This window comes from Phascolarctos cinereus, unplaced genomic scaffold, assembly GCF_003287225.1.
Source record: "Phascolarctos cinereus isolate Bilbo 61053 unplaced genomic scaffold, phaCin_HiC Scaffold_3;HRSCAF=262, whole genome shotgun sequence".
In the NCBI taxonomy this organism is placed as follows: Eukaryota; Metazoa; Chordata; class Mammalia; order Diprotodontia; family Phascolarctidae; genus Phascolarctos; species Phascolarctos cinereus.
Window position 1 is genome coordinate 253725106 of NW_027555736.1, and position 25576 is coordinate 253750681.

The 25576-nt window shown below is 36.4% G+C and overlaps 1 protein-coding gene and 1 pseudogene across 1 annotated transcript in view; one reads left to right on the forward strand and one right to left on the reverse strand.

The window, feature by feature from the left end:
* The window catches only part of MDGA2 (MAM domain containing glycosylphosphatidylinositol anchor 2), a 754553-nt gene that overhangs the window by 608488 nt on the left and 120489 nt on the right, over window positions 1-25576 (reverse strand). The window contains exon 2 of the mRNA XM_021004762.2: window positions 15324-15463. Within this exon, the coding sequence (XP_020860421.1) occupies window positions 15324-15463 (140 nt within the window). The remainder of the gene's footprint in view (window positions 1-15323; window positions 15464-25576) is intronic.
* On the forward strand, window positions 1775-2958 carry LOC110220667 (stromal membrane-associated protein 1 pseudogene; annotated as a pseudogene).

The following is a 25576-nucleotide window of genomic DNA, read 5'->3' on the forward strand; positions in this document are numbered from 1 at the left end:
GGATCGCTAACTAATACGACAAACACTTTCATCAAGGATTTCTAACTACAGGAGAGGAAAAGGGAAAAAAGGACAAGCCCTTTGACAAAATCAAAGGGGACAATCCCCTCTGATAATTAGATCTTATAGATAAAAGGAAGAAAGGAAAAAAATAAATAGTAATAGAATTGTGCATTTCATAGATGTATCCTTCCCCTATAGAACTCCTCTATTCCTCTGCAAACATCTGATGCAGTCCCATGGTTTGAGTATGGTTTGAGAGCAGTTCTTCTTTTGTTCAGATCCCTTATAGAGATCCTCTTCTCCATTAAAAATTCCCTACAAAGTTGGTCTTAACAGAATTTTAAATTTGCTTTGCCAATAACCAGTTTAATTAATGAAAGTTAGCTCAAACCCTATGTTTCTATAATTAGAAAATCAAACCTGGAACATTTCAGACAAGGAAATTTACATTTTTAGGTTGGCCAATTGTTATACTGATACATATAGGAAACTCAGGTACAAACAGAAAATTAGAAGCCAATTTTTATACTTTGCATTGTTCATTCCCACGTTAGGAGGATGAGATTCTGCTAAGGAATTAATAACAGAACACTTTGTTATAAGAAGAAGAACTGTAATACAAAAATGAATTCATTTAAATGTTGCCAGATTAACTTCAATTATAACAAAAGGTTCTGGGGTGGGATATATAAACATGTTGAATAATCAGTTTCAGGACAGTGCATATCAAGTAAGTTATTTGTAAAAGTGACCACAAAACATTCTTCTTTTAAGATAACTAAGAGTGCTGTTGCTATTCTTTTCATTAACACGGAATTGGGATAGTTATGATATTAATTTCACTAAATAACAGGATTGTATCCTGGTTTCACAAGTCTTCTTGTCATTTGCCTAATTATCCCCATGCCATTGTGAGAAGTTAAAAGACCTTATCTTACAAAGGGATATATAACTAGAAACAGGTAGATGACAAGGTTAAAGATTTAATTAATTAGCTGTTTGGATTATAGAAAGGACTAAAATTCTAGGCCAAATAGCTCAGATCTCATACCTGCATCTCACTCTATAGTACTGATCACCTACCAAGATTATAGAAACTTTCCATAAAAGAAGAATCAGGGATACAAGGAATATTGCCTCTCTAACAAAATGTCAGTTCCAGGCAAAAGTTATGTAGATAGCCAACTGCATTGTGCCAGGCTTAAAGTCAGTCAGGTGTGATATTTTCCACTCAAGAGGAAATGTTATAATGGGGAAATTAAGCGAAGAAAATCAAACCTCAACCCATGCCTTGGCACGCAAGAGTCATTCTCCCAACCTTTCCCATGAGAACTTTGCATGCAGTTCACAGATGTAAACCCCACAATGTCACTGACATCATGGATCACTGGCTTAACAGAATTCACTGATGATCATACCTGGAGTCAGACTCAGGATAATATCAGTTACAGTCCCAGAATGTCTTAAATAGCAAGTTCCAAAAATTAGAGCTATGGATTCTGTTTTCAAGGATCCCATTTCTTAGATAACAAGTATTGATTATAATCTCACATTGGTAACTGTATAAGATTCATCATGGAGGGCATAGAATGGAGCGAGTCAGAAAATGCAAGATCACAAGCATCAAGGAGGATGAATTTTCAGGAGAGATGGGAAATGATTGATCACAGTAAGGCTGGATGGGAAGAAAAATTTTTCTTGCAATTAGAGGTGCCAAAAATGAAGCAAGCTTACTTGAGAGATTCCCTCCCTCACTGCAGCTTTTCAAGGTCCACAATGGTCTTCCTGGAATACTGGCATATTTATTTGCATTCAGTGTGCTGTAATTCACATAAATCTTGGTGCTCATATATCCAGGGTCAAGTCAGTCAGCCTTGATCAGAGGACACCAGAACAACTACAGTGCATGCAAGGTATGGGAAATACAAAGGCAAGAATGTTCTATGAAGCTAACCTTCCAGAGAACTTTTGACAGCCCCAAATAGATCAAGGAGTGGGAAATTTTCAACAGAACTAAATATGAAAAAAAAGAAATACAATGGCAAAAATGCAGTGACTATTACCAATAAAGAGAAGGAGGAAGAAAAAAAGGGAAAGAAAAAGAAAGAGAAGGATCCAGATAAGCCATCAAAACCCATTTCAGCTGAAAAGTCCCAGAAGAAAGAAGAACTCAATCAGGAACTTGAAAAAAGCACCAGCTCTAAAAAAGCAGCAAACCCCACTATTGACCTTTTAGGACTTGATGGCCCTCCTGAAGTGCCTATGACAAATGACAGTACTATCACCATCACCACTACCCTGAATGATGACCTGGATATATTTGGCCCAATGATCTCTAATCTTTTACTAGCAACAGTCAGAACCAGTAGCTGCCACATTAACTGCTGGATCTGTGGATCTGGATGTGTTCACTGAGCCAACTATAAAATAAGAAGAATCAGCAAAGAAGCAATTATCCAAAGAATCCATCCTATCTCTGTATGGGACAGGGGCCATTCAGCAACCAAGTGCTCCAGGTATGTTTATGGACCCTTCAACTATACTATTTACCTCACAAGCACCAATTCAGTTTCAAGGCTTTCCATCCATGTGCCTGCAGCCACTGGAATCATGAGAAATATGATGGGACGATCAGTATCCATGATGGGATAAAATGAAAGCATGATGGTTGGCATGGTAATGCCCAACAGGTTTGTGGGAAATGCACAAACTGGTGTGATGCCACTTCCTCAAAATGTGGTTGGGTCTCAAGGAGTAATGGTAGGACAAATGGGAGCAGAATAAGTTTGGTATCCAGCAAACTCAGCAGCCCCAGTAGAACCTCTCTCAGATGAATCAGCAAATGGCTAGAATGACACCACCAGTGTTGTCAGCTTTGGCCATCCCCCCAATACAACAGCATGATGGTCTGGAAGCTCATAGGGTCAGACTCTCAGCAAACAGCTGTGGAAATGAAAACTGCAATACAAGTTTCATCCAGAATTATCACCACCAGACATTCCTTGATAAATGCATTTAGTTCCCCTGTTTATTCATGTATAGATTCTTCCCCCTGCCCAGTTGTTCATATTAAGAATTAACTGACTGACCATGTTGGTCTCTATTGATTAAATGTGATGTCATAAAAAGCAGGTTGAAAATCCATATTGATGTCACTGGCAGTTTTTGTCATATTACACATGATTTCATAAGCCATATTCTCGGAGAGGCTACTTAGTCAATTTTCATAATCAGTTTTATTCTCAATAAGGTTATAGGTCTACTATTTGCATATAAGGGAAGTAGTTATCATGTTAATAATACCTGTAACAGTATAAACCCTCCCCCAAAATTAGCTAGTAATCCTATAGATAGGTCCTATATGAACAGATGTTTAATCGTATAAATAGAATGTAAATGTATCACTGAGTACTGCTTTCTAATGTATCAAAATTCTTTTATTTCATTATTTATTTCACTGTGATGTTGTTATGGTGTGCTTAACAGGGAATATGGTTAGTGAAAGGAAGATAAATCTGGATATTAGCACAAAATGTAATCTGTTCAAAGAATAAAGAAATCCTTAGCATTTATGAAAAAATCATGACATCTTGATATAACTAGTATTCATGTTAAATAGATAAAAAAAATTTCCCTAAGTCCAATATTGCCCAAATGCCTTTTCTTTAAGATGCTTAATAACAAAAAATGAAATAAAACAAAAAAAAAGTAACAAAAGACATGATGGGATATATAAATATAATAATCTCAAATTATATGCAGAGAACGGATTATATGAAAATTTGTCTATAGTAAAACATGTTCAGTTATTAACCATGTTCAAATGGACATAAACATATACTACTGCTCTCAGATCCCTTTAAACACTGAGAACATCTTTAAGGTGACTCTTAGGTAGTGTGCATTCAGTTCAGGGCATGCTCTTCTTCTAATCCCAGATTAAATAACAAACATATGTAAAATCAGATTTCCAGCTAAGGTAACATATGATAGCTCATAATTACTACTCTCCATTAACACAACTGATTGTGCTGAAATCCTATTCCTTAAAACGAAAACAAAAGAAGCTCACAATTTAATAGATTCACATCTTTGTTTCACAAACTTCTCTACCTTTGTCTAATTATACTCATATCATCCTGAAAGAATGAGATACTTCAGGAACTGAATCATATATACGTGTGTGTGTGTGCGTGTGTGTGTGTGTGTGTGTGTGTGTGTGTGTGTGTGTGTGTGTGTGTGTGTATATATATATATATATATATATATATGAATGACAAGTTCAAACACTAGTTTAACTCTTACTTAGGCCATGGAATGACTACAAATTCAGATTTAAAACAGCAAGATCTATTCCCACCTGCAACTTATTACAGTAATTCAGATGCCTTAGTAACTTAGTCTAGTAACTAATAGATATTGCAATAACAAACTTTCACTGTTTGTCTACCCTGATAACAGAAATTTGCTCTGAGAGTCATAAGCAGGGTCATAGTTAAAACAACATCAAAACTGGTCCTCAAGGACTACACCACTATAAGTAGTCTAGCATATGGAACCAGGTCAACAGATTTCTTGTATGGGAAAATAAATTAAGAAGAATCCAATCTTAGCTTTTCCAAGGTAACTTCCCTACCTTATTCTCCTAGACATACATTCACTAGCCTTAGATCTCAGATGTCACTCCCATTGAGCTGCCGACTGCTGATGTTTTTCTTAAAGCTCCCACTTAGAGTCAGTTCAAGGATACAACAAACCTAAGAATGAAACTCCAAAAAGAATATTCAGGATCCCAAAAAAGCTTTCTCCTCAAACAATAAATCACCCTTATGACTGTAGGTGTGGACACAATTGTTATCAATAGCACCAAATTACTGCAATAAGTAGGCTTACAAATAAAATTTATCCGGCCTTCTAAAAATCACCAAAAAAATTTTTACTTAAACATATATGAAAAAGATTTTTACTTAAGGATTTCTTCCTAAAAGTATTTCTCTTTCTTAAAAACAGTTTGAAATTTATTGATGTTAAAGAGATAATTATTAAACTTTCATGAAGAAAATTAATTGGAAACCTCTAAACTGACATACATTTCTTTCTTATTTAACCTTAAAGCAAAAATAAATCTTTAAAATTGGAACATATCAAAACTAAGTTGGTGTAAATTATCTTTAAGTATCGTAAATAAGTCCCAAGAGTGTCATTAAACCAAAACAAATTTCTAACCAACACAAATTCCTATGTACCACCCCCTTCTAGTCAAAAAGTGTTTGCATTAGGGAGGAGATTCAGTTTTTCTATGCCAAATGTGTACATACATATGTGTGTGTGTGCGTGTATGTGTGTCCATTACTTTCCAAGAGCTTCAGCATCAAACTCCTAAGTGCCACAATGTTCATTTTATATCATTACAGTGGTAGTAATTAAACTCCAGTGATAAATATACTTCACAACCCATGCCAGGACTATTAAAGACTTTTATTTTGTATATGCTTCAAGAGGAAGTATGAAATACCACAAATTTTGGACAAACTCTCTTACTAGAAATTACATAAGCAAGTACTTTCCTACAATAGGGATTACTGCATTTTGACTAGATTACTATTACTGACACCGTTGGAATAGTGAAAACATAGCATGAAGCTATCTCCGTTAATGGAATTTGAAATTCTGTAACAAGCTCTGAGTCTGCAGGGTTTCTGTTCAGTGGTACTTTAGAGTGCTCAAGTGCCTAATTAAGATGCTGCTCCAAAGAGCAACATAATTTCCTTTTTTTTGTTTAGTTTTAACTGTACAATTTATTTTCAATTGGAAGATATTAAAAATTTAACCATTATTTTGAAGTTGTATTCTAAAAAAGCAACACAATTTGTTCTACCTACTTTACAGAGTACTCATCATTTCTATTGCACATGTGACACGCAAAGAATTTATTGCATTCTTCCAATATAATAGATTATGGAAACATTAGTTTGAAGGAGGCATTTTAGACAGGCCAGTCAAGCTCTATGTAATTTTGCATAAAGAAGAGAGAAATTATGGTCATGTGAAAGACATAAGTATTCATACATCTGCATGCTAGGTGAGGGGCAATTAAGTGGCACAGCGCTGGGCCTGGAATCAGGAAAATTCATCTTCCTGAGTTGAGATTTGGCCTCACTGTGACCCTCAGCAAGTCACTTAACCATGTTTGCCTCAGTTTCCCCATCTGTAAAATGAACTGGAGAAGGAAATAGCAAACCACTCCAGTATCTCTACCGAGAAAACCCCGAATGGGGTCATGGAGAATTGGACACAAGTGAAAAAATTACTTAAACAACAACAACATTCTAGGTGTGCCAGTCAGAAATTAATATTTCTGCAATCTTCTAACAACAGCAAATTGCCCAATTATGTAGCTTATGAGGGCCTGAGTGATTTTTCCAGTTTCTAAAGACGTCCTCATTGTTGTAGACAACACGTAGATTTTCCTGTTTCCTTCCTTTCTTTCCCACTTATAAAACAGAGTCTTTGGTACAGGATTAAGAAGGGGTCAGATTAGTGACCTGATCACTTACTGCATGGCTCCCCTCTGTGACCCTCTTCCAGACAATATTCACATCATTACCTTGCCTGCTGTGATGACTCTTAGGTTTGGTGGGGGGCAGTTCACACTGGGGTGGGGAGGGCTACCTGCCCTCCTTCCCATCCATAGATGAGAAGTCCCTGCTGCTTCCTAGGAACTCCAGCCAGCTACTGCTAGGTTGGGGAAACCAACAAGACGTGTTTCCCTTTCTTTTGACTCCTCTAGGCACTAAGTTTTCTGAGCTTCAGCCTCAGTCTCTGGTCCTGGGCCTTGGGTTGGCATGGGCAGAAGGCAAATTTTTTTTTAATTTAGTTTTTAAAAAGAAACCTTCAACTCCACCACTAAAGCTTCATAGCAAAGAGCGAGGCTATCTAAGAAAGCAGGGTGCAGCTGGAAAGATATATTTTTATCCAAAACAATAAATTTTTACCCGAAATCATTGCTCCTTCAATTTCACAAACTATGAGTCTCATCTGTAAAAATTTTTAGTAAGGGTATGGTAATAGTAATGACAAGTATTTAAAATACTTGTTACTTGAAAAATAAAATAATATATTATTTTAAAATAAAATAATTAAATGAATGAATATTCTAACAATGGGTGTCAATATAAAATCAGGACAGCCATCACAGGTCTCACTTGCAATCAAATTACATAACACTACTTGACAGCAAAGGAAACAATTCAAATGGATGCAGAGAATCTTTAGCATGTCTGAAGCTTAAAAGATTATGACTGGAGACTCTAGAAAGACATTAATTATTGAAGCCCAGAAGAGCATCACATCAAAGGGAAACTTCCCGTGGATTCCATAAAGAGAGAAAAGGACTTTAGGGTTAGCAGCATTGTAGTACTTCTTAGCCCCACACAATCTTTACATGTGTGCCTGACTACCTTTGCACTTTAACTTCGAGCCCACTATACCCAGAGATCTTGTGTTTGCCAGAAAAGATAATGCCTCCAATTTGGAGAAAATGTTTTGGTAACTGCTATTCTTGCTATAACTTCTCAGTAAATACTCCCTTTCTAAAAACCTAATAGCATTCTACTTGTCTATTGGAGAGAACAAAAGATGAGATTTTAGGAGCTCTTAGAACCCTGAATCTTTTAGGGTTTCCTTTAGAACTCTTGAAGAGAACAGTAATTAGCTGCTCTCTGGCCAGCCAGTACAAGTAGGAATTGGGAAAGTAAGTCTCAAGAGGTGTACTATGCAAAGATGAAACAATACTAAGATTAAAAAATTAATCAAACAATAAGCATTTATTAAGAACTTTCTTTGTGCTAGAAACATTGCTGGGGCCTGAGATATAAAGATATACGTGAAATAACCCTGTTCTCAGGTGGCTGTCTCTCAAGGGAAACACACAAATGTAAAGGTAGTAGACAACACCATATGTAGCAAGTTATTTGGAGATCAGAACATATCCATTCATGGGTCACTTAATTTTTAGAATTTCCAATTTGGTGTTTTAATTGGGGATTTTTAATTTGTTCCTTTTCCAGTTTTCTTTTTAGTTGCATTCATTGAATTCCAATTCATTGATCTGTTATTTCTCTATTTTATTGATAAAAAGCATTCAGAGATATAAATTTTCTCTTAAGTACTTCTTTGCCTGCATCCCATAAATTTTGGCATGTTGTCTCTTCTGTTTTATTAATGTATATTTGTAGGGACATGATTTCTCGCCTAAACATTAGCTGCATTCCAGAAATTTTGGTATGTTGTTTCATAATTATTTTTTCATATAATTACTAATTGTTCTTTTTATTTGTTTTTGAACCACTCATTACTTAGGACTTCATCGTAAGGCCTTCATTTGGGTCTGCATCTTGTGTGTATGTGTGTGTTTGAATATGTTATATATGTATGTATATATATATATATATATATATATATATATATATATATATACACACACACATATATACATATACATATATAATGTATGTGTGTATATATACTGTTTTGCAGTCTCATTTAGAAGACACATAAGTCCTTTAGCTTTAGTGACTCCAATAATTTGTTCAGTTCCATATTTTCTCTTTTGCTTAACTTTCTGTTAGACTTATCCAAAACTCAGAAGCATTGTCTCCTGTCACTATTGTGTTACTGTCTACATATTTTTGTAGCTCAGTTAATGTTTCCTTATAAATTTGGATGCTAAGACATTTGGAACATATAAATGTAATGCTGATATTGGTTTACTATTTATGGTTCCTTTCAACATAATGTAGTTTCCTTGTTTATCTTATTTATTTTTTAATATTTGTTTTTGCTTTGCCAGGTAACATGATTATAATTCCGGATGTTTTGAATATGTTTTAAATGTTTCTTATAAGCAACAGATCTTAAAGTCTTGCTTTCTTATCCAATTTGTCACTCTTTTGATTTTTTGGATGATTTAATCAGTCACATTTAATGTTATGAGAGTTTGCTATGACAGATAAACTATTCTATGTGCCACTAATTTGCTTATGGTATCACCCTTTATATTTAAATCATGTACTCATTTATCTTAGTATGCAGTATGAGATATAGGTTACACCTCATTTCAACCAAACTGCTTTCCAGTTTTCCAAGCAATTTTTGTCAAACAATGAGTTCCTGTCACAAAATCTTAGATATTTGGATTTATCTAACACTAGATTAGTATTGTCGTTACTGCTTTATATTGTGCACCTAATCTACTCTATTTCTTAGTCAGTACCAGTTAGGCACCATGGTCATTACTGATCCTTTCTACCACCCCTAAGTGAGATCCCATCCTTCATCCAGAACCAGAACTGGGTAATGAGAGACAGAGCTGACAGAGAGTAACCATTTCTACATCGTGTGCTAGTTCAAAGATCCTCTAGCAACTCTTTTTACCTCAGTGCCTTTTACCCCAGTATCCAGTCTTGGTTCTCTTTCAATCCCTGGCCCTTGAAATGTTCTAAACTCAGGACGTTCCTAACCAGATACATTCCTCTGTATCTACAAATATCTCTGTCTAACATTCAAGCCAAATGGGGCTGGAAAAATGATTCATGGGGATTTTTTTCTTGGATTTTCTGATCAGAATTCAGATTTTGTTTCTTTGTGGAAGAGATGTGGTGGGAGACATAAGCTGTACATCTTCCAGCTACTCCATCATCTTGATTCTGCCTATTTCTTTCCACATTATTGTTAATTAAACTTGTTTTATTAAGTGTGATATAGTCTACAACTTTCATTTTGTTTCAATTTCATGCCTGAACAACTGTACCAACCTGAGTCAAGCTTAGCCCAGAACACCTTTATTTCATTCAAGACAGGACCAATAGAAAGGAAAGAAGGCAGGAAGGCAGGCAGGAAGGAAGGAAGGAAGGAAGGAAGGAAGAAGGAAGGAAGGAAGGAAGGAAAGAAGGAAGGAAGGAAGGAAAAAAGGAAGGAAGGAGGGAGGGAGGAGGGAGGAAAGGAAGGAAAGAAAGAAGGAAAGAAGAAAGGAAGGAAGGAAGGAAGGAAGGAAGGAAGGAAGGAAGGAAGGACGGAAGGAAGGAAGGAACTACATATTTATTAAGCATCTCCTAGGCTCCAGGCATTGTGCTAAGTGATTTATAAATATTATCTTATTTGATCCTCACAACATCCCCAGGAGGCAGGTGCTATTTTCCCTATTTTACAGTTGAGAAATCAAAACACACATTGAGAGATTTACCCACAGGCACACAGTCTGAGGCTAGAATTGGACTTAGGTCTCCCTGACTCCATGCCCACAGCTACTAGCCACTGCTTTACCCAGATATCTCACGTACTAGCATGGATGAAAACACCAAAATGAGGGACGTACAATGTTTCTCTGGGAGAAAAAGAATGGGATCTAAAATAGTGAGTAGAAACTAAAGTCAAGTTGAAGTGGTCCTGGGAAGTCAAGTACCAACATTTAAGAGGCTGAAACAAGCAAGAAAACCAGTTGAAAGAAAACTCTAGCTAGGGAGTTAATACCAAATCAGGAGGGTGAAATATAGGGAGTACCAGGGTAGTTGACAATTTATTTAAATCAGACTGATTCATCAAAAGTTTAGTCTTTTTATAGCATCTAGAAGCTGCCTTCTGACCTAGTCATGCAATATGGGCACAGATTCTAATGAGGAAAAAATGAAGAAAAGTTAAAAAATTTGTCCAAGTTCATTCAACCTTGAGCTAAATGACAGATTGAAGACAAGAAACAAATATCCTGCTCTCGCTCTCTCTCTCTCTCTCTCTCTCTCTCTCTCTCTCTCTCTCTCTCTATTTCTCTCTCCCTCCCTCCCTCTCTCCCCTACCCTGCTTTCATCATTTTCTAACTTCTTCAACACAGGCATAAAAATTTTTTCAACAGGTGGATACTAGCATAAGGTGCTAGTAAAGGAAGACATCATGAGTTCTAATTTAATCATGAACAATTTAATTAAGTCAAGAAAAACACATTGCATTGAACAATACAGGTTATCAAAATTGGCCTACATTGAACCATATGAAAAAGTCTACATCTCTTCTTTCTCTATTGCATCATATTTCCCAGACCTCAATAATGAACTGAGAGGGAATAGATACAGACTGAGGCCCTTCTCTTCCCATATTTTTAATCTCTATTCTTGGCTAAAAATTGATTATTCCCTATCCTGATAAGATACTTAACTTGTGAAAGTAAAGATAAGATGCAATCCATGAAGAAGTTTCTATAATTCCTTTCAATTGTCTTGTGACGAACACAATTTAACACTTCTTTACTTTTATGCATTGGTGATCTCCTTAATGTTGGTATCCCTTATAATTGTGTCAATCTTAACTCATTTCAATCTTTGTATACAGTGGAACTCTTGTGCATGTCCTTCCATGAATCCTCCACAGGAAGTTCAACATATTAGAGGACTTCCTCTAGATTTCTTGATATTTTATGAATACCACCGGAGCAAATGAGCAATCCTTCCTTCTTGCTCCATGACTGTGCCAATTCCTTTTTTTTAACAGTATTTTATTTTTTCCTCAGTTACATGTCAAGAAAAATTTTAGTATTTATTTTTACAAGATTTTGAGTTCCCATTTTTTCTCCCTCCCTGCCTTCTTCCCCTTCCTCTCTTCTAAAATTGGTAGGCAATTTGATATAGTTTATACATGTGCTATCATGTAAAAATATTTTCATATTAGTCACAGTTGTAAAAGAAGAAACAGATCAAAAGAAAAACACAGAAAAGAATAAAGTAAATGAAAAAATATGCTTTGATCTGCACTGAGTCCACCAGTTCTTTATCTAAATATGAATAGCATTTTCCTTTGTTGAGTCCTTTATACTTGTCTTGGATCATTGTATTGCTGAGAAGAGCAGAGTCATTCATAGTTGATCATCACACAATGTTGCTGATCCAATTCCTTTTTGATCATTTTTTATTCTACTTTTGCATAGTTCTTCACTGGCAATCTACTTCATTCTTCTTGTGCCCATAATAAATCCCTTTGTTGTCCTTTGGGTTACCTGCAATTGTGAGTCTGGTAATCTGTACATTATAGCCACATAGTGTCAGTAGGAGTAACAGTTCTTAAAAAAAAAAATGAGTCTTTGATTTAGAGAGAAGCCATAGGTCACTGAAAACCATGTACATTTTTACAAATAAGAGCCAACTCACTATTCTAATTCTGACATTTGATATAATCAACATAACATACTCATTAAGATTATAAGGACAATATTGCCATTAAAAAGACCAAAATCACCAAATAAATTGTTTTTCCTAGACATAGAAAATTATATATATAATAAAATATACGCAGCTAGTGGTACAATGTGCTGAGCCTAAAGTCAGGAAGACCTGAGTTTAAATCTGGCCTTAGATTTAACTTACTAGCTATATAACCTCAATCATTTAATCCCTGTTTGCCTCAGTTTCCTCACCTGTCAAATGGGCATAATAATAGCACCAACTCCTCAGGGTTGTTGTGAGGATCAAGTGAGTTAATAACACTAAGCATGATACCTGGCACATAGCAGGCATTATATAAATGCTAGCTATTATTATTCTTAAAAGGATATGTTGTTGTTCAGTCATGTCCAACTCTTCATGACCCTATGGACCACAGCATGCCAATACTGTCCACGGGGTTTTCTTGGCAAAGATACTGGAGTGCCACTTCCTTCTACAGTAGATTAAGGGAAATAGAGGTTAAATGACTTTCCTAGGGTCACATAGCTAGTAGGTGTCTGAGGTCAGGTTTGAACTCAGGTCTTCCTGACTCCAGGCCCAACACTCTATCCACAGAATCATCTAGCTGCCTCACATAGGATATAGCCATCACATAGTTTTCTTCCAGTGGTTTTTCTAAGATTATGATAAATTTAGCTCTAAAATATAATCAATGAAGCAGTTCCCTATTTTTGTTGAGTGAAGGTTTCTAATGGTGTCTTCAGAAATTAATAAAATGATTTGATTGGTCTTTAAGATGTGTTTAACTGGGGGGAATATTTAACTAATGGCATGGATGCGATCTGTCATCCAGTATTAAGTTCTTAGTCACTGGTGTTTGTGGGAAAATAGGAAAGAGGGAAACTGCAGCTTTCATTACAGACTCCTTGAGTTGTCAGCTCTCCAATGAGGAGCTCCCATAACTCAAATTATGCCTCCAGGAAGTAGATCTCAAGCATTTCTCTCTGGCTTTAATTTGCTAAAGCTATGTGCATATGTAAAAAATAGGTTATTTTAAGGTAGATGTAGGTCTAGAATTGTTGCTTATGTTATTTCTTAAGCAATTATGATCTTAATGTTTAAAAGAAGGCTAGTACTGTTCACACAAAAGTTGGTGATTCCCCCAAAAAACAGTAATGAAATAACTTCTGTTAAGTAAACTTTTCATGTCTTCTTATAATAAGAGCTGAAAAAATCCCTTTGTTTCTATTTATTAAAAGGTGCCTTTTCTATATGTACCATTGGTAAGAGATTTTGAAAAAACCATGTAAGCTGGTCAAGCATTTGAATGGTACAGTAGATGTGTTTAAAAAATGCGGGTAAGTTCAGTTGTTGAAATAAACATTTGTTTTTATATTAAATGTTTACTTGAAATCAAATGATTTTGTACATAAAGTTCATTAAATATATGTGTGTGTATATATATATACATATACATATGTACACACATATATATATATATAAAATCAACACATTAAGGGAATTCCTGATGAAAGTAAGAGAGAAATGACAAAGTATTCATAAATGATATTCTATAGCAGACCACATGTTTATGGTCATACAAGTGAATGAAAGATGAAATATGAATGAATGATGGTTATGAAATTCCACTATGACAATTAATTTTTCATTTTTTAAAATTACAGATTTAATCAAACAAGTTGTTACTTTAAAAGCTCTCCCACATATAAGTCAAAACCATGCAAGGTTACTTGAATGACGTAACATCAGAGACATTTTGTTCAGTGATGCTCTGAATATTAACACTAAGCAAAACATTCAACAGGGTACCACATACTTCTTTAATAGAGACTGTTCAGTGCAGAATCCAGTTAAAGAAAGATTCTCTATAGATGAGATGCTACAAAGTTTCCTAATGTGCTTATTGCATCATCACAGAATACTGCAAAATCTCCTCAATTAGACCTATAATTACTGAAAAAAAAATTTCTAACAGAAAATAAATGGATAATGATTGAATGCCTATTTTTCAGACTATGATATACAGTTTGCTGGATAGCACAAAGAATTTATCTATTAATATAGAAATATTGGTTAAACACTGCAAGTGAATAAGAGTTGAGCAAAAAGAAAAAAAATGAACAGTGGGAATAACAACCCATCTTTTTAACAGTATTCTTCTAGCCACTCTGCATACTTTCAAATCACGTAATACCACAGCTTCTGAAGAATTAAACTTAAGGATAATTGGGAGGCTGAGATATCAGAAGTCTGGAAATAAGATGTAAGATGGGATATAAGAAGCATGAAGCACATTACCAAGAGTTGTACAAAGACAATGTGTAAAGGATGTCATCAGCTAGGTGCACAGTGGATAAAATGTTGGAGCTGAAGTCAAAAAGAACTTAGTTAAAATACAATCTCAGATACCTACTAGTTATGTGATCTTTCGTAAGTTACTTATCCTCTGTCTACCTCAATTTCTTCAGCTGTGAAATGGGGATAACCATAGCACCAACCTCTCAGGGTTACTGTGAGAATCATATGAGATAATTTGTAAAGTGCTTAGCACTTGGTATGTAGTAGGCACTTACTAAATACTTCTTACCTCCCCTCCCATGGGAAAAGAAGGTAGATTGGTTATTTAGCAAGAGCAAAGGATGACCACTTGTATCCATACAAGGTAAAGAGATAGAATAAGATATTAGGTTCCCAGAATCCGGAAAATCTGTGATCTCTGGCTCACTGGTGAAAGTTTTCACTTAACAAATAAAGAGATTACGATAGAATAATCATAGTAGAAACTGTATACACCCAAAATCCATGTCTTAGAAATTCATGTATTCTAAGCAATATTTTTGTCATTATCAATTCATATAAGCTCCTTAAATAGAATGTAAGTTCCTTGAGATAAGGTACTATTCCCTCGCTTCATTTTGACCTTCGTTATCTCCAGTGCTTAGCCAGTGCCTGACACATATCAAGCACACACATACATACACACACACACACACACATTGCACACGTGCATATAGATAAAACTTGATTAAATCTACTAAAACGAGTGTCCAAAAATTCCTTAATGAATTTCATCTGTCACTATTCAGGACTCACCTGTGGATGTGGATGGCCTGTCACCAGGCAGGTCAGTTCCAAAGTCTCTCCCTCTCGGATAGTGTAGACTCTCTCTGAATAGCGCTCCTCTTCAATATTACATGCCAAACCTGAGTGCACAATCCGCACAGTGGGAGGAGCTGTTAAACCAGTAGGAAGAGAGACAACAGGAAAGCAAAGATTAAGTAAAGTATTTTCAAAAACCATTCTGAGTGCATCAAATGTAAAAGCAAATCTTATCAGATTTAAAAATAGATGTATCAACTAAGGACAGATATTGGACAGAAAATCTTATATTTCTCTATATTGTTCATATAAATCAGGGATATTCAAAGTTTTACACATTATATATACATAGGTGCATATGCATATGCATATGTACACACACACATACACATAAAGATGAGGATGACTATGGAAAAACAATAGTTCAAGATATCAGTGATTCCAATCCAGTGATGTCCAGTGATATCAATCAAGATAGCATTAGGTTTCTGAAATGCACACATTACTTTTCCTATGGAAAGTGTAGAAGAGGATGATGACCAAGGAATGAGTATAACTGGCAATTTGATCATTAGCTAAGAGAAAGTAAACTTTTCTGGCTAATGTTCCAGCTGAGGGAAGTTCCCTGTACTGTTTTCAATGCCATCTCACCTCACTCCTATTGATGAAGTTGAATCATTATTTGTAGTGATATGTATCTTTGGCATAATACTATAAATTCAATTAGCTATATCAGATGGCAAAATGACAATTTAGGAGTTAGAAAACCAGGATTATAGTCTTAGCTTTGCCACTAATTGGCTTTGTAACTTTAAGTAAGTCACAAGCTTTTGGTACCTTGGTTTTCTCACATCTATAAAATAAAAGCATTGGACTAGATCATCTCTAAAATTCATTTGTTTCAATTCAATAACAATTTGTAACACTAAATCTAGGAGAATGAACTCTCAAGGAGCTATTCAGTCTTGTTAGTCTACTTTACGGTCACAAGTGCTAGCCAAAATTTACTGGCCTTGCTAAAAGAAGATGCCACACTCATGGTTTCAGCACTTCACACTGTTTATGCAAGGAATGCACTTTGTAAATTGTGGAATAAATGTGAGCTAAGAGTAGCAGCAGCAATTATAAATAATCTTCTAGGAAGAATTTGATTCAACTATACGCATTTAGAAAAAAAAATTTACTCTTAGACAAACAGTCTAACAATCATATACAAGTTTTAGTTAGGAGGTAAGCCTAAATCTGGAACAGCTAGGTGGCACAGTGGATAGAGTACCAGGTCTGGGGTCAGAAAGACTCATCTTTCTGAGTTCAAATATGGTCACTTTACCCTGTTTGCCTCAGTTTCTTCATCTGTAAAATGAACCGGAGAAGGAAAGCCAAACCACTCTAATATCTTTGCCAAGAAAGCCCCAAATGGGGTCATGAAGAATAGTAACTCCAGCAACAAATCCATCTTTATAAATAATTTACTATCAGTTTAGTTATCAGTTTATTAGTTTATTTAATTACATGCACACAAAAGGAGAATTACACCAAGAATTTTTCTGTCTGTACCATTTTGTTAATTCAATCAATATGATTATCATCAGTGACAGCGGTACATTAGATTATTGCTGAAATATTTAGAACCCTTAACTGAAGAAAAAAATCATCAAATCCATAAACTCCTGGGCTGAATATATGAATTTAAGTAAAAAAAAATTTGTTCCTATTCTACCTTCTGGGAAAATAACAATTACCCAGGACTTATTCTTCTTAATGAATGATAATGAGGTTCATTAGTATATTGGTTGGCAATGTGCTATGGGGAAAAGTATACTGAATTTGTAGTCAAATGACTTGGGCTTAAAAACTGGCTATGCTATTCACTATATGATTGTCACTTAACTTCCTCTGGGCTTGTTTTCTATGACATAAAATGAGGTGATTAGACTAAATATTCCCCAAGTCCTCTAGCATTTTATTGATCAAATTCAAAACATAGTAGATAAAGTGCATATTTTTAATTTAATGCTTATTTTAACAATTTTTTTCTTTTTAATTTTTGAGCTCTAAATTCTCTCCCTCCCTCCCACCACTCCCCCACCCAATAAGAAGGCAAGCAATATAATATCAATGTGAAATCATGCAAAATATATTTCCATACTAGCCATACTGCAAAAAACAAAAGCAAGGAAAAATTAAGAAAGTGAGAAAATTGTACTTCAATTTGTACCAAGAAGAGTTCATCAGTACTCTCTCTGGAGGTGGATAACATTTTTTCATCATAAGTCCTTGGGAACTGTCTTGGATCACTGTATTGATCAGAGTAGTTAGGTCTTTCACAGTTGATCCCCATTACGTTGCTGTTACTATGCAGAATGATCTCTCAGTTCTTATTTCACTTTGTATCAGTTTATATGGGTCTTTTCATGTTTTTCTGAAACCAACCCCATTGTCATATTCCATCACAATCATATGCCACAACTAGTTCAAGTCTTCCCCAACTGATGAGCATCACTTTAATTTCCAATTCTTTGCCATTATGAAAAGAGCAGCTATAAATATTTTTGTATATATGGATCCCTTTCCTTTTCTTTTATCTATTTAGGATCAAAGTAAAGTAGTGGTATTGCTGAGTCAAAGGGTATGCGTAAATTTGGGCCGCATTCCACATTATTCTCCAGAATGGCTGAACCAATTTGCTACTCCATCATTAGTTCATTAGTGTACCTACTTTCTCCCCTCATCCCAACCAATCTTTGTCATTTTTTTTTTTTGCATTTGTCATTTCTGATATCTATGGGATAGATAACACAGGGTTGTTTTAATTTGCATTTCTCTAATAAATAGTGATTTAGAGCATTTTCTCATATAACGATATATAGCTTTGATTTTTTCTCCTAAAAACAGTATGCTTATATCCTTTGACTATTTATCAATTTAGGCAACAACTTATTTTTATGAATTTGACTCAGTATATATTAGAGAAATGAAGCCTTTATCAGAGAAACTTGTTAATTTTTTTGATATTACTTTATTGTCTAGTTTTAGTAAAATGGAGTTTCTCTGATTACCTATTTTAATTAGGTCAATTTTTTCTTTGGCTTTGTCTGAGATCATGCATTCCTTTTTTCAGTTGAGCTGAAGTATATCAAATTCTGCTGTAGCCCCTTATATTAACTCTGTGTGTGTCTTTCTGTTTCACGCCTGCCTCTTGGAAACAATGTATTGTTGGATTCTGGTTTCTAATGCCTTCTGGCATCCACTTCCATTTTATGAGTGAGCTCATCTAATTCACATTCACAGTTATGATTACTAACTGTATATTTCTCTCTATCAAATTTTCTTCTATTTCTTCTTCTTCCTCTTTTTATCCTGTCCTTCCTCAAATGCTGATTTTGCTTCTAACCACTGCCTCCCTTAATCCACTGTTAAGCAGCCAATTCTGGCCAATTCCACTTTTTTGTGTTGTTTTGTTTTGTTTTAGCTTTTTGGTGAGGCAATCAGGGTTAAGTGACTTGCCGAGGGTCTCATAGCTAGTAAGTGCCCAGTGTCTGAGGCTGGATTTGAACTCAGGCCCTCCTGACTTCAATGCCAGAGCTCTATCCACTGCACCACCTAGCTTCCCCAGCCAATTGTGCTTTTAAAGGAATTCTTTTCTTCAATGAATTTTTGTGCCTCTCTTACTATTAGGCCAATTTTGTTTTTCAGTGTGTTATTTTCTTCAGTATTATTTCGTGCCTCTTTTACCAAGCTATTAATTCTCTTTTCATAAAATTATTACATCACTCTCATTTCTTCTCCTAATTTTTCCTCTACCACTCTTATCTCTTTGTTTAACTCTTCCAGGAATTCTTGTTGGTCTTGGGTCCAATTAGCATTTTCTTTGAGGTCTTGGTTGAAGCTGTTTTCACATTTTTTTCTGAGTTTATGTCTTGGTCTTCACTGCCACCATAGTAGCTTTATATGGTCAAGTTCTTTTGTTGTTGTTATTGTTGTTGTTGCTGTATACTCATTTTTCCAGCCTATTTCTTGACTTTGAATGTTATGAAGTTGAGAGCTGCTTATCTGGAGGTGAGGAGGCATTGACTGAAGCTCCAGGCTTTTTCATGCTGCTGTTTTCAGAGCTAGTTTGGGGTTAGGGGTGAGTGTCTGCAAGTATTTGGTCCTCCAAAGTGGTGTGATCCTGAGAGGTATTTATGGTAATTGCTCTCCTGGTCTGCACTTTGGTCTTTACGTAGCAAGGGCCCCTGGTCCCCTGCAGCTATAAACACTAGCACTCTCTTTACCTTGGAACTATGATAAGGGCCCCTGTTCCCTTTTGACCATCCTCTAGCACTCTTCTCTTCCCTAAACTGGGACCCAGAACTGTGTATGGGCAATAGAGTTGCCTTAGCAACATCTGTACCCAGTGGCAGCAAAGGGTCCACTGTAATGTCTTTCGGACCACTTGTCTGACCCCCTCACCATCTCTGAACTGAGAGCTACCAAAGATGCTGCTGTTGCTGTGATCACTGTTTCTGTCCCTGTTGTGTGGGCTCTGGACAGACCTCCACCCTGGCGTCACAGACTTCTGCTGACCTCTTAAGTTCCCTTAGGCCAGAAAACGTATTTCACCCTGACCTTTTGTGGGCTCTGCCTCTCTAAAATTTGATTTCAGGCCTTATTTTTAAGTTTTTTGGAGGGAGATAGTTCAGCTGGGTTGTTTCTAATCAAGTCATCTTGGCTCCACCCCTCAGGATCAATTATTTTTAAAATATTTAATTCAATTATTCAAGGATGGACTATATTATGGTTCCCAAATATATTTAACTTCTCAATTTTATACAGAAACTGAAAAACTGGAAAATCTTAAGGAGATCATGTGTTGCCCTCCAAAGTCATATTTATATAGAATTCTCAGACATATAGTGGATTCTGTTTATGATAATATTGTTAGGTACTTAAAAAGTTATTTTGATTTTGATTTTACTGATAAGAAAACTGAGACTTTCAAAATCTAAATTATTTCCTCCAAGGTCACATAGTCAATAGCAGACCTGAGACTTGAACTTTAGTTTCCTACTTACGGTGAGGGTGTGATAATATGGTGTGGTAAGCAACCCAGTTCTATTACATTTCTGTTGGATATATTATGTACAGCATGTTTCAAGATCCTTAAGTCCCAAAAATTCAAGGGACTTATCTTCAGTACTGAATCCTAGATGATACATAACTTTCCTAATAATTTTCTATATGCCAGGCATTGTGACTAAAATGACCAATCCTCCTAGGATTCATGAATTTTTGCTAAATTGAAATTTCTCTTAATTGTGAGCATATCATCCTGGATCCTCTTCTTTTCTCAATATACTTTCTCACTAGGAGACCTCATCAGTTCTTATAGGTTCATCTATCATCTCCATGCAGTTGATTTCTGGATCTATATAGCCAGTCCCAGTCAATTTTCTGAGCTCCATTCTATGATCACAAACTGCTTTTTAGGAATTTCAAATTGGACATCCCATCTCAAACTCAATTTGCCCAAAATAGTACTCATTATTTTCTTCCCTACTTCGAACACAGTTATGAATTTCCCTATTTCTGTTGAGGGCATCAGCATTCTTCTAGTCTCCCAGATTATCCCAGCATTATTCTTGAGTCTTCACTCTTTTAATCCTACATAACCAATCAGTTGACAACTCTTATAGTTTCCATGTCCATATTTCTTGCATCTATCCCAACTTCACTGAGAGTTTAGGATTTCATCATCTCTCACCTCCATTGCTGCAATGGTCTCCTAACAGTCCTCTCTGCCTTGAGTTTCTTCCTGCTTCAATCCATTCACACCCAACAAAGTGATTTTTCCTCAGCTGTATGTCTGACTATATCACTTCTGCATTCAAAAAACCCTGTGGCTTTCTCTAGGATAAAATGACTTTTAGGGCCCTTTAAACCTGGCCCCAAACTACCTATAGGTGCAATCAAACTATGGTCTAATTCTACAGTCCAGTCAAACTGGCTTTTATTTTTTTTCTGTTCCTCAAACACAACATTCTGTCTTGCATCTCTGTGGCTTTGAACCAACCACCTTGCCTGCAATGCTCTTTATTCTCACTTCTCCCAGACATCCTTTACTTCCTTCAAGACAACTTAAGTGCTACCTTATACAGAATTTCCTGATCTTCCCAAAGCTAGTTTCTTTCCTCTCTTAAATTGCCTTGTATGTAGTGTGTGTTCACTATATACATTATACCTACATAATAGATATAGCTCTACCAATTTATCTATATAATGAGTGAAATAATTACTAATAACCAATTGAAATTGGGGGATCCAGGGTTTTTTCCCTGTTTCCTTCTCTACTAGCTCAAAGCAGCCTCTGAAGGACAGGGCTGATAATGAGATTGGGTTAATATTCTCCTCAATTTTCAGTGAGACCCCACCCAACTGAGAAAGTTTAGTTCTGATTAAAGGGTAAAGAGAATCTAATCTAGGTAAATTCCAGCCCATTGTTCAACTACATACATGGGTGGCTTGGGTAAAGGTAGATTCCTTTGTCTAGATTGCCAGAGGCTAGGGTGGTCTTGGTAGAGATAAGTCTCTTTCTCCAAAAGTGACATAATCAAAATCAGGTCCCCTAGCCCCTCATTAGCATAAAACCACCTCTCATTATAATATTCATTTTTTCATTAATTGCTAACCAATTAGAGCTGATTTTTGCCAGTAGGGAACACCCACTCTCTAGGGTACTTAAACTCTCACTAGCTCCCAAGGTTCACCTTTGGTTTCCAAGAATGCCACTGACCTCATTTTAATAATTATTTGTTAGCCATAATTAATAAATTGAATATTGATTACCCAGAAAGTATGTCTCTCAGACTTTTCATTCATCACAATGTGTGTGTGTGTATCCATTTGTCCCTCCTACCCCCTATAAATTGTAATCTTGAGTGAAAGAAGTGTTCCATTTTTGGCTTTGTAGATAGATAAATGTATACATATTATATACAGGGATGTGTGTGTGTGTGTGTGTGTGTGTGTGTGTGCATGTGTGTGTATGTATGATAAATGAGGAAACTAAGGCAAACAGGGTTAAGTGACTGGTCCAGGGTAATATAGCTAGTAAGTGTCTGAGGCCACATTTAAACTCAGGAAGATGAGTCTTCCTGACTCCAGGATTGGCACTGTATTCACTGTGCCACCTGAGTGTGCAATACATACACACATATATGTGTAATACACATTAAGAAAGTGTATATATGGAAAGAGAAGAGATGGGGGAAGAATGGGGAGAGGGGGTGACAGGTGTGGGAGAGAGAGAGAATATCTACATACATTGAGATAATTAGAGATAGTCACTAAGGCCAAAATCTGGAATTAACTAATGGCGGGATAGAGCCAGTAGGTAAGTAATTATTCCCAAGGTCCTCAATAAGAGTAATAGACAGCTTGTTTTAAATTCACATCACCCCCTCATGGCCATAGAAGAGATGAAAATAAGAGTTCCCTGACAAAATTTGAACACTCAGAAGTCATTGGGAAAAAAAATATATTCCTCTTCTCAATTCAGCAGAGGTAATTTCTTTCCTAAGAGAAACTATATCAGGCTTTGGGCATCCTTACTTTCAGCCACAGTTCTAACCACTATCTCAGATATACCAGGAATAGAGCCTAAGAAGAGAAGGCATAGCCAGGAATGAAAGATATAGCCCAATCCCCACTGACTACTACTGCAGGGAGCAGACAATGCCAGCAATCACTAGTCTCATCCATTTTTTCATATTCCCCTCATCTAACATAGTCTCCCTCAAAAAAAAAAAGGTAAGAGAAACTGAAAAAGCAAAAGGACCTGGAGATAAGGTAAAGCTTAACTTGAACCACCAAGGGCATAGCTGTACATTCTGACGTGGCCTCCTGTTCTCTGAAGGGCATAAAAGGCCCACTTGGGTCTGGGGACCTTCAGACTTGGTGGATGTACTAAGAACACACAAGTTGTCATACCATGCCCTTCTTACCAAATATGCTTCAATATGGTGATGAGGATGCTACATCTACACAAGGTAAGTGCTACTTCATCCTTGTTAAATGATCTTTCTATGATACAGCTAAGTTAAGCTTCCTTTTGTTAACTGTTCAATGGCCTAAAATTCCTTATTTTATCCCAATAAGGAACTTGAACTAACAGAGTGCTGGACTGTTCAATGGATGCCTCATTTTGTGTGAGCATTGAACTGGAACTATTAGGGTACTGACCTGAGTCAAGCACACCTCTCAAAAGTTATCAGTAATTTGGACTAGATGGTTTTGTGACCCACATTGTAATTGCTTTAAGGATGCCACAGATAGAATGAGTAAGCTGATCAGAGTGCCATATACAATATTATGGGTCCCTATGCCAAAGGCTTTTCTAACGGTACATGAGAAGTACTCTCGATGGAACATTCTACTCTGACTCAGGCATAGTAACTAGTTCAGTGGATGCCGGAGGGGGATGCCAGGGCAGCTACAGAAATACTAAGTCCAGTATATATTGGTTGTTATCGAACATCCTTCATAAGTTTCACTCTCAGTAAAATGAGACTGAGATTAAATTGGCCCAGTACATTCAGCAAGTAGAGACAAAACTCAACTTTTAAGCACCATTCAATGAAAGCTAATGGAAAACGTATGGAGCTAATGACTACGAACTACAGGGAGTTCTGCTTATTACGGCAAGGATAAATAAGTCCCAGACAGTAACACACAGCCCTTAGGATGATCTCTGACTAAGATTTTAGTGCATTCCAAAGAAGCCATGAGAACGAGAGCCTAAGGGAGGAAGAAACTTGAAAACTCTCACTGGGGTTAAAAAAATGCTGTTTTCCCTATTACTGCTCCTCGTAGGAGACTTCCATCACTGAAGGAGGAGTGGGTGGGTAGCATTTCACCACTGTGGAACTGGGGAGGTTGCAAGAGAAGTTTAAACAGCAACCTGATGAGCAACTGTGGCAGTGGCTCCTGAGGGTATACGGTAGCCAATACTGAGACATCGTCTGCCAAAAAGGTGTATAGACAGGAGAGCACTCTGAGGATAGCATTACTGAGTCATGCAAATCAATTAAAGACTCCAGATAGGGATTTAATGATCCCTTGTCAGACGGCTGAATTAGGGAGTTACTTCCACCTTGCCCCATTAAAATGAATTCTCACTGTAGTCAGTTCCTTAATATGGAAGTTTCTAAAAGAAATGTTTGATAGATTGCATCTATCTTCTACCCCTACCCCACCTCCCCCGCAACACACACACACATGCATTCACAGGCAACCATACTATACACCTATTCTGCCTTGGGTGCAATTAGATACTACCTTCTTGCTTCAGACCTTAGCTATGGATCTTTCTTTACACATAACTATACAGGCATAGGCTGATCAAATGGTGAAATTTGAGCATGATATTGTGACAGCTGTGGCTTGAGAAGACACAGAAAGCATAGAAATGAAGATTTAAATGTGACTCCTGATATATGAGGTTGATAAGAAAGCAGTTGATGGCCAAGCTATGGGTGTGCTAGTAAAACTGTACAGGGAAATTCAGTACCAGGGCTGAAGGAGCCCTTCAGCCTTATCCAAGCCCAAGATATTCCCTAAAACCCTTGCCATATTTTGATTATTCAGGGAAAGCTACAGAGGTCAGATTATGGTTCTGATTAATCATGAGTATCTGCATCGGTTCTTTTGGCATCTATATGCCAACTATTGTGGGTGGAACCAAATGGAAACCCTTAGAGCTGCCCAACTATCCTGTGCAGTTACCATCAAACTATATGGAATCCTTAGAATGATGAAAGTTTCTTTTTTCTCTAGTGACAGAGATAAATGAAGAGGAATATATCTGGTTATATCAAATCCTTTAGAGTAATCTCGTGTTATCTGTGAGGAGGGAAGGTGGTGCCTGATATTTTGTCTTATTATGAGGACCTGCGAAGGTCATTATACTTATACACAGCTCATCATTACTTTGTCAGTGTCATAGACCAAGTAGCTCAGGTCTAGGGTGAGTGTTATTAGGATTATTAACCTCATCACTGCATTTTTTCTCTATTCTTGTGACTAACATTAGTCAGAAGAATTTTAATTTCACCTAGGAAGAAACCCAATATATGTTCACTGATCTTCCTCAGGGCTATCTGAACTCTCCTTCACCACATTATGGCAGGCAGAGACTTAAAGGAGGCTTTTCTTCTTGAGGGCATTGACATATACCACAATATTGATGAAATTATATGTTGACCAGAACA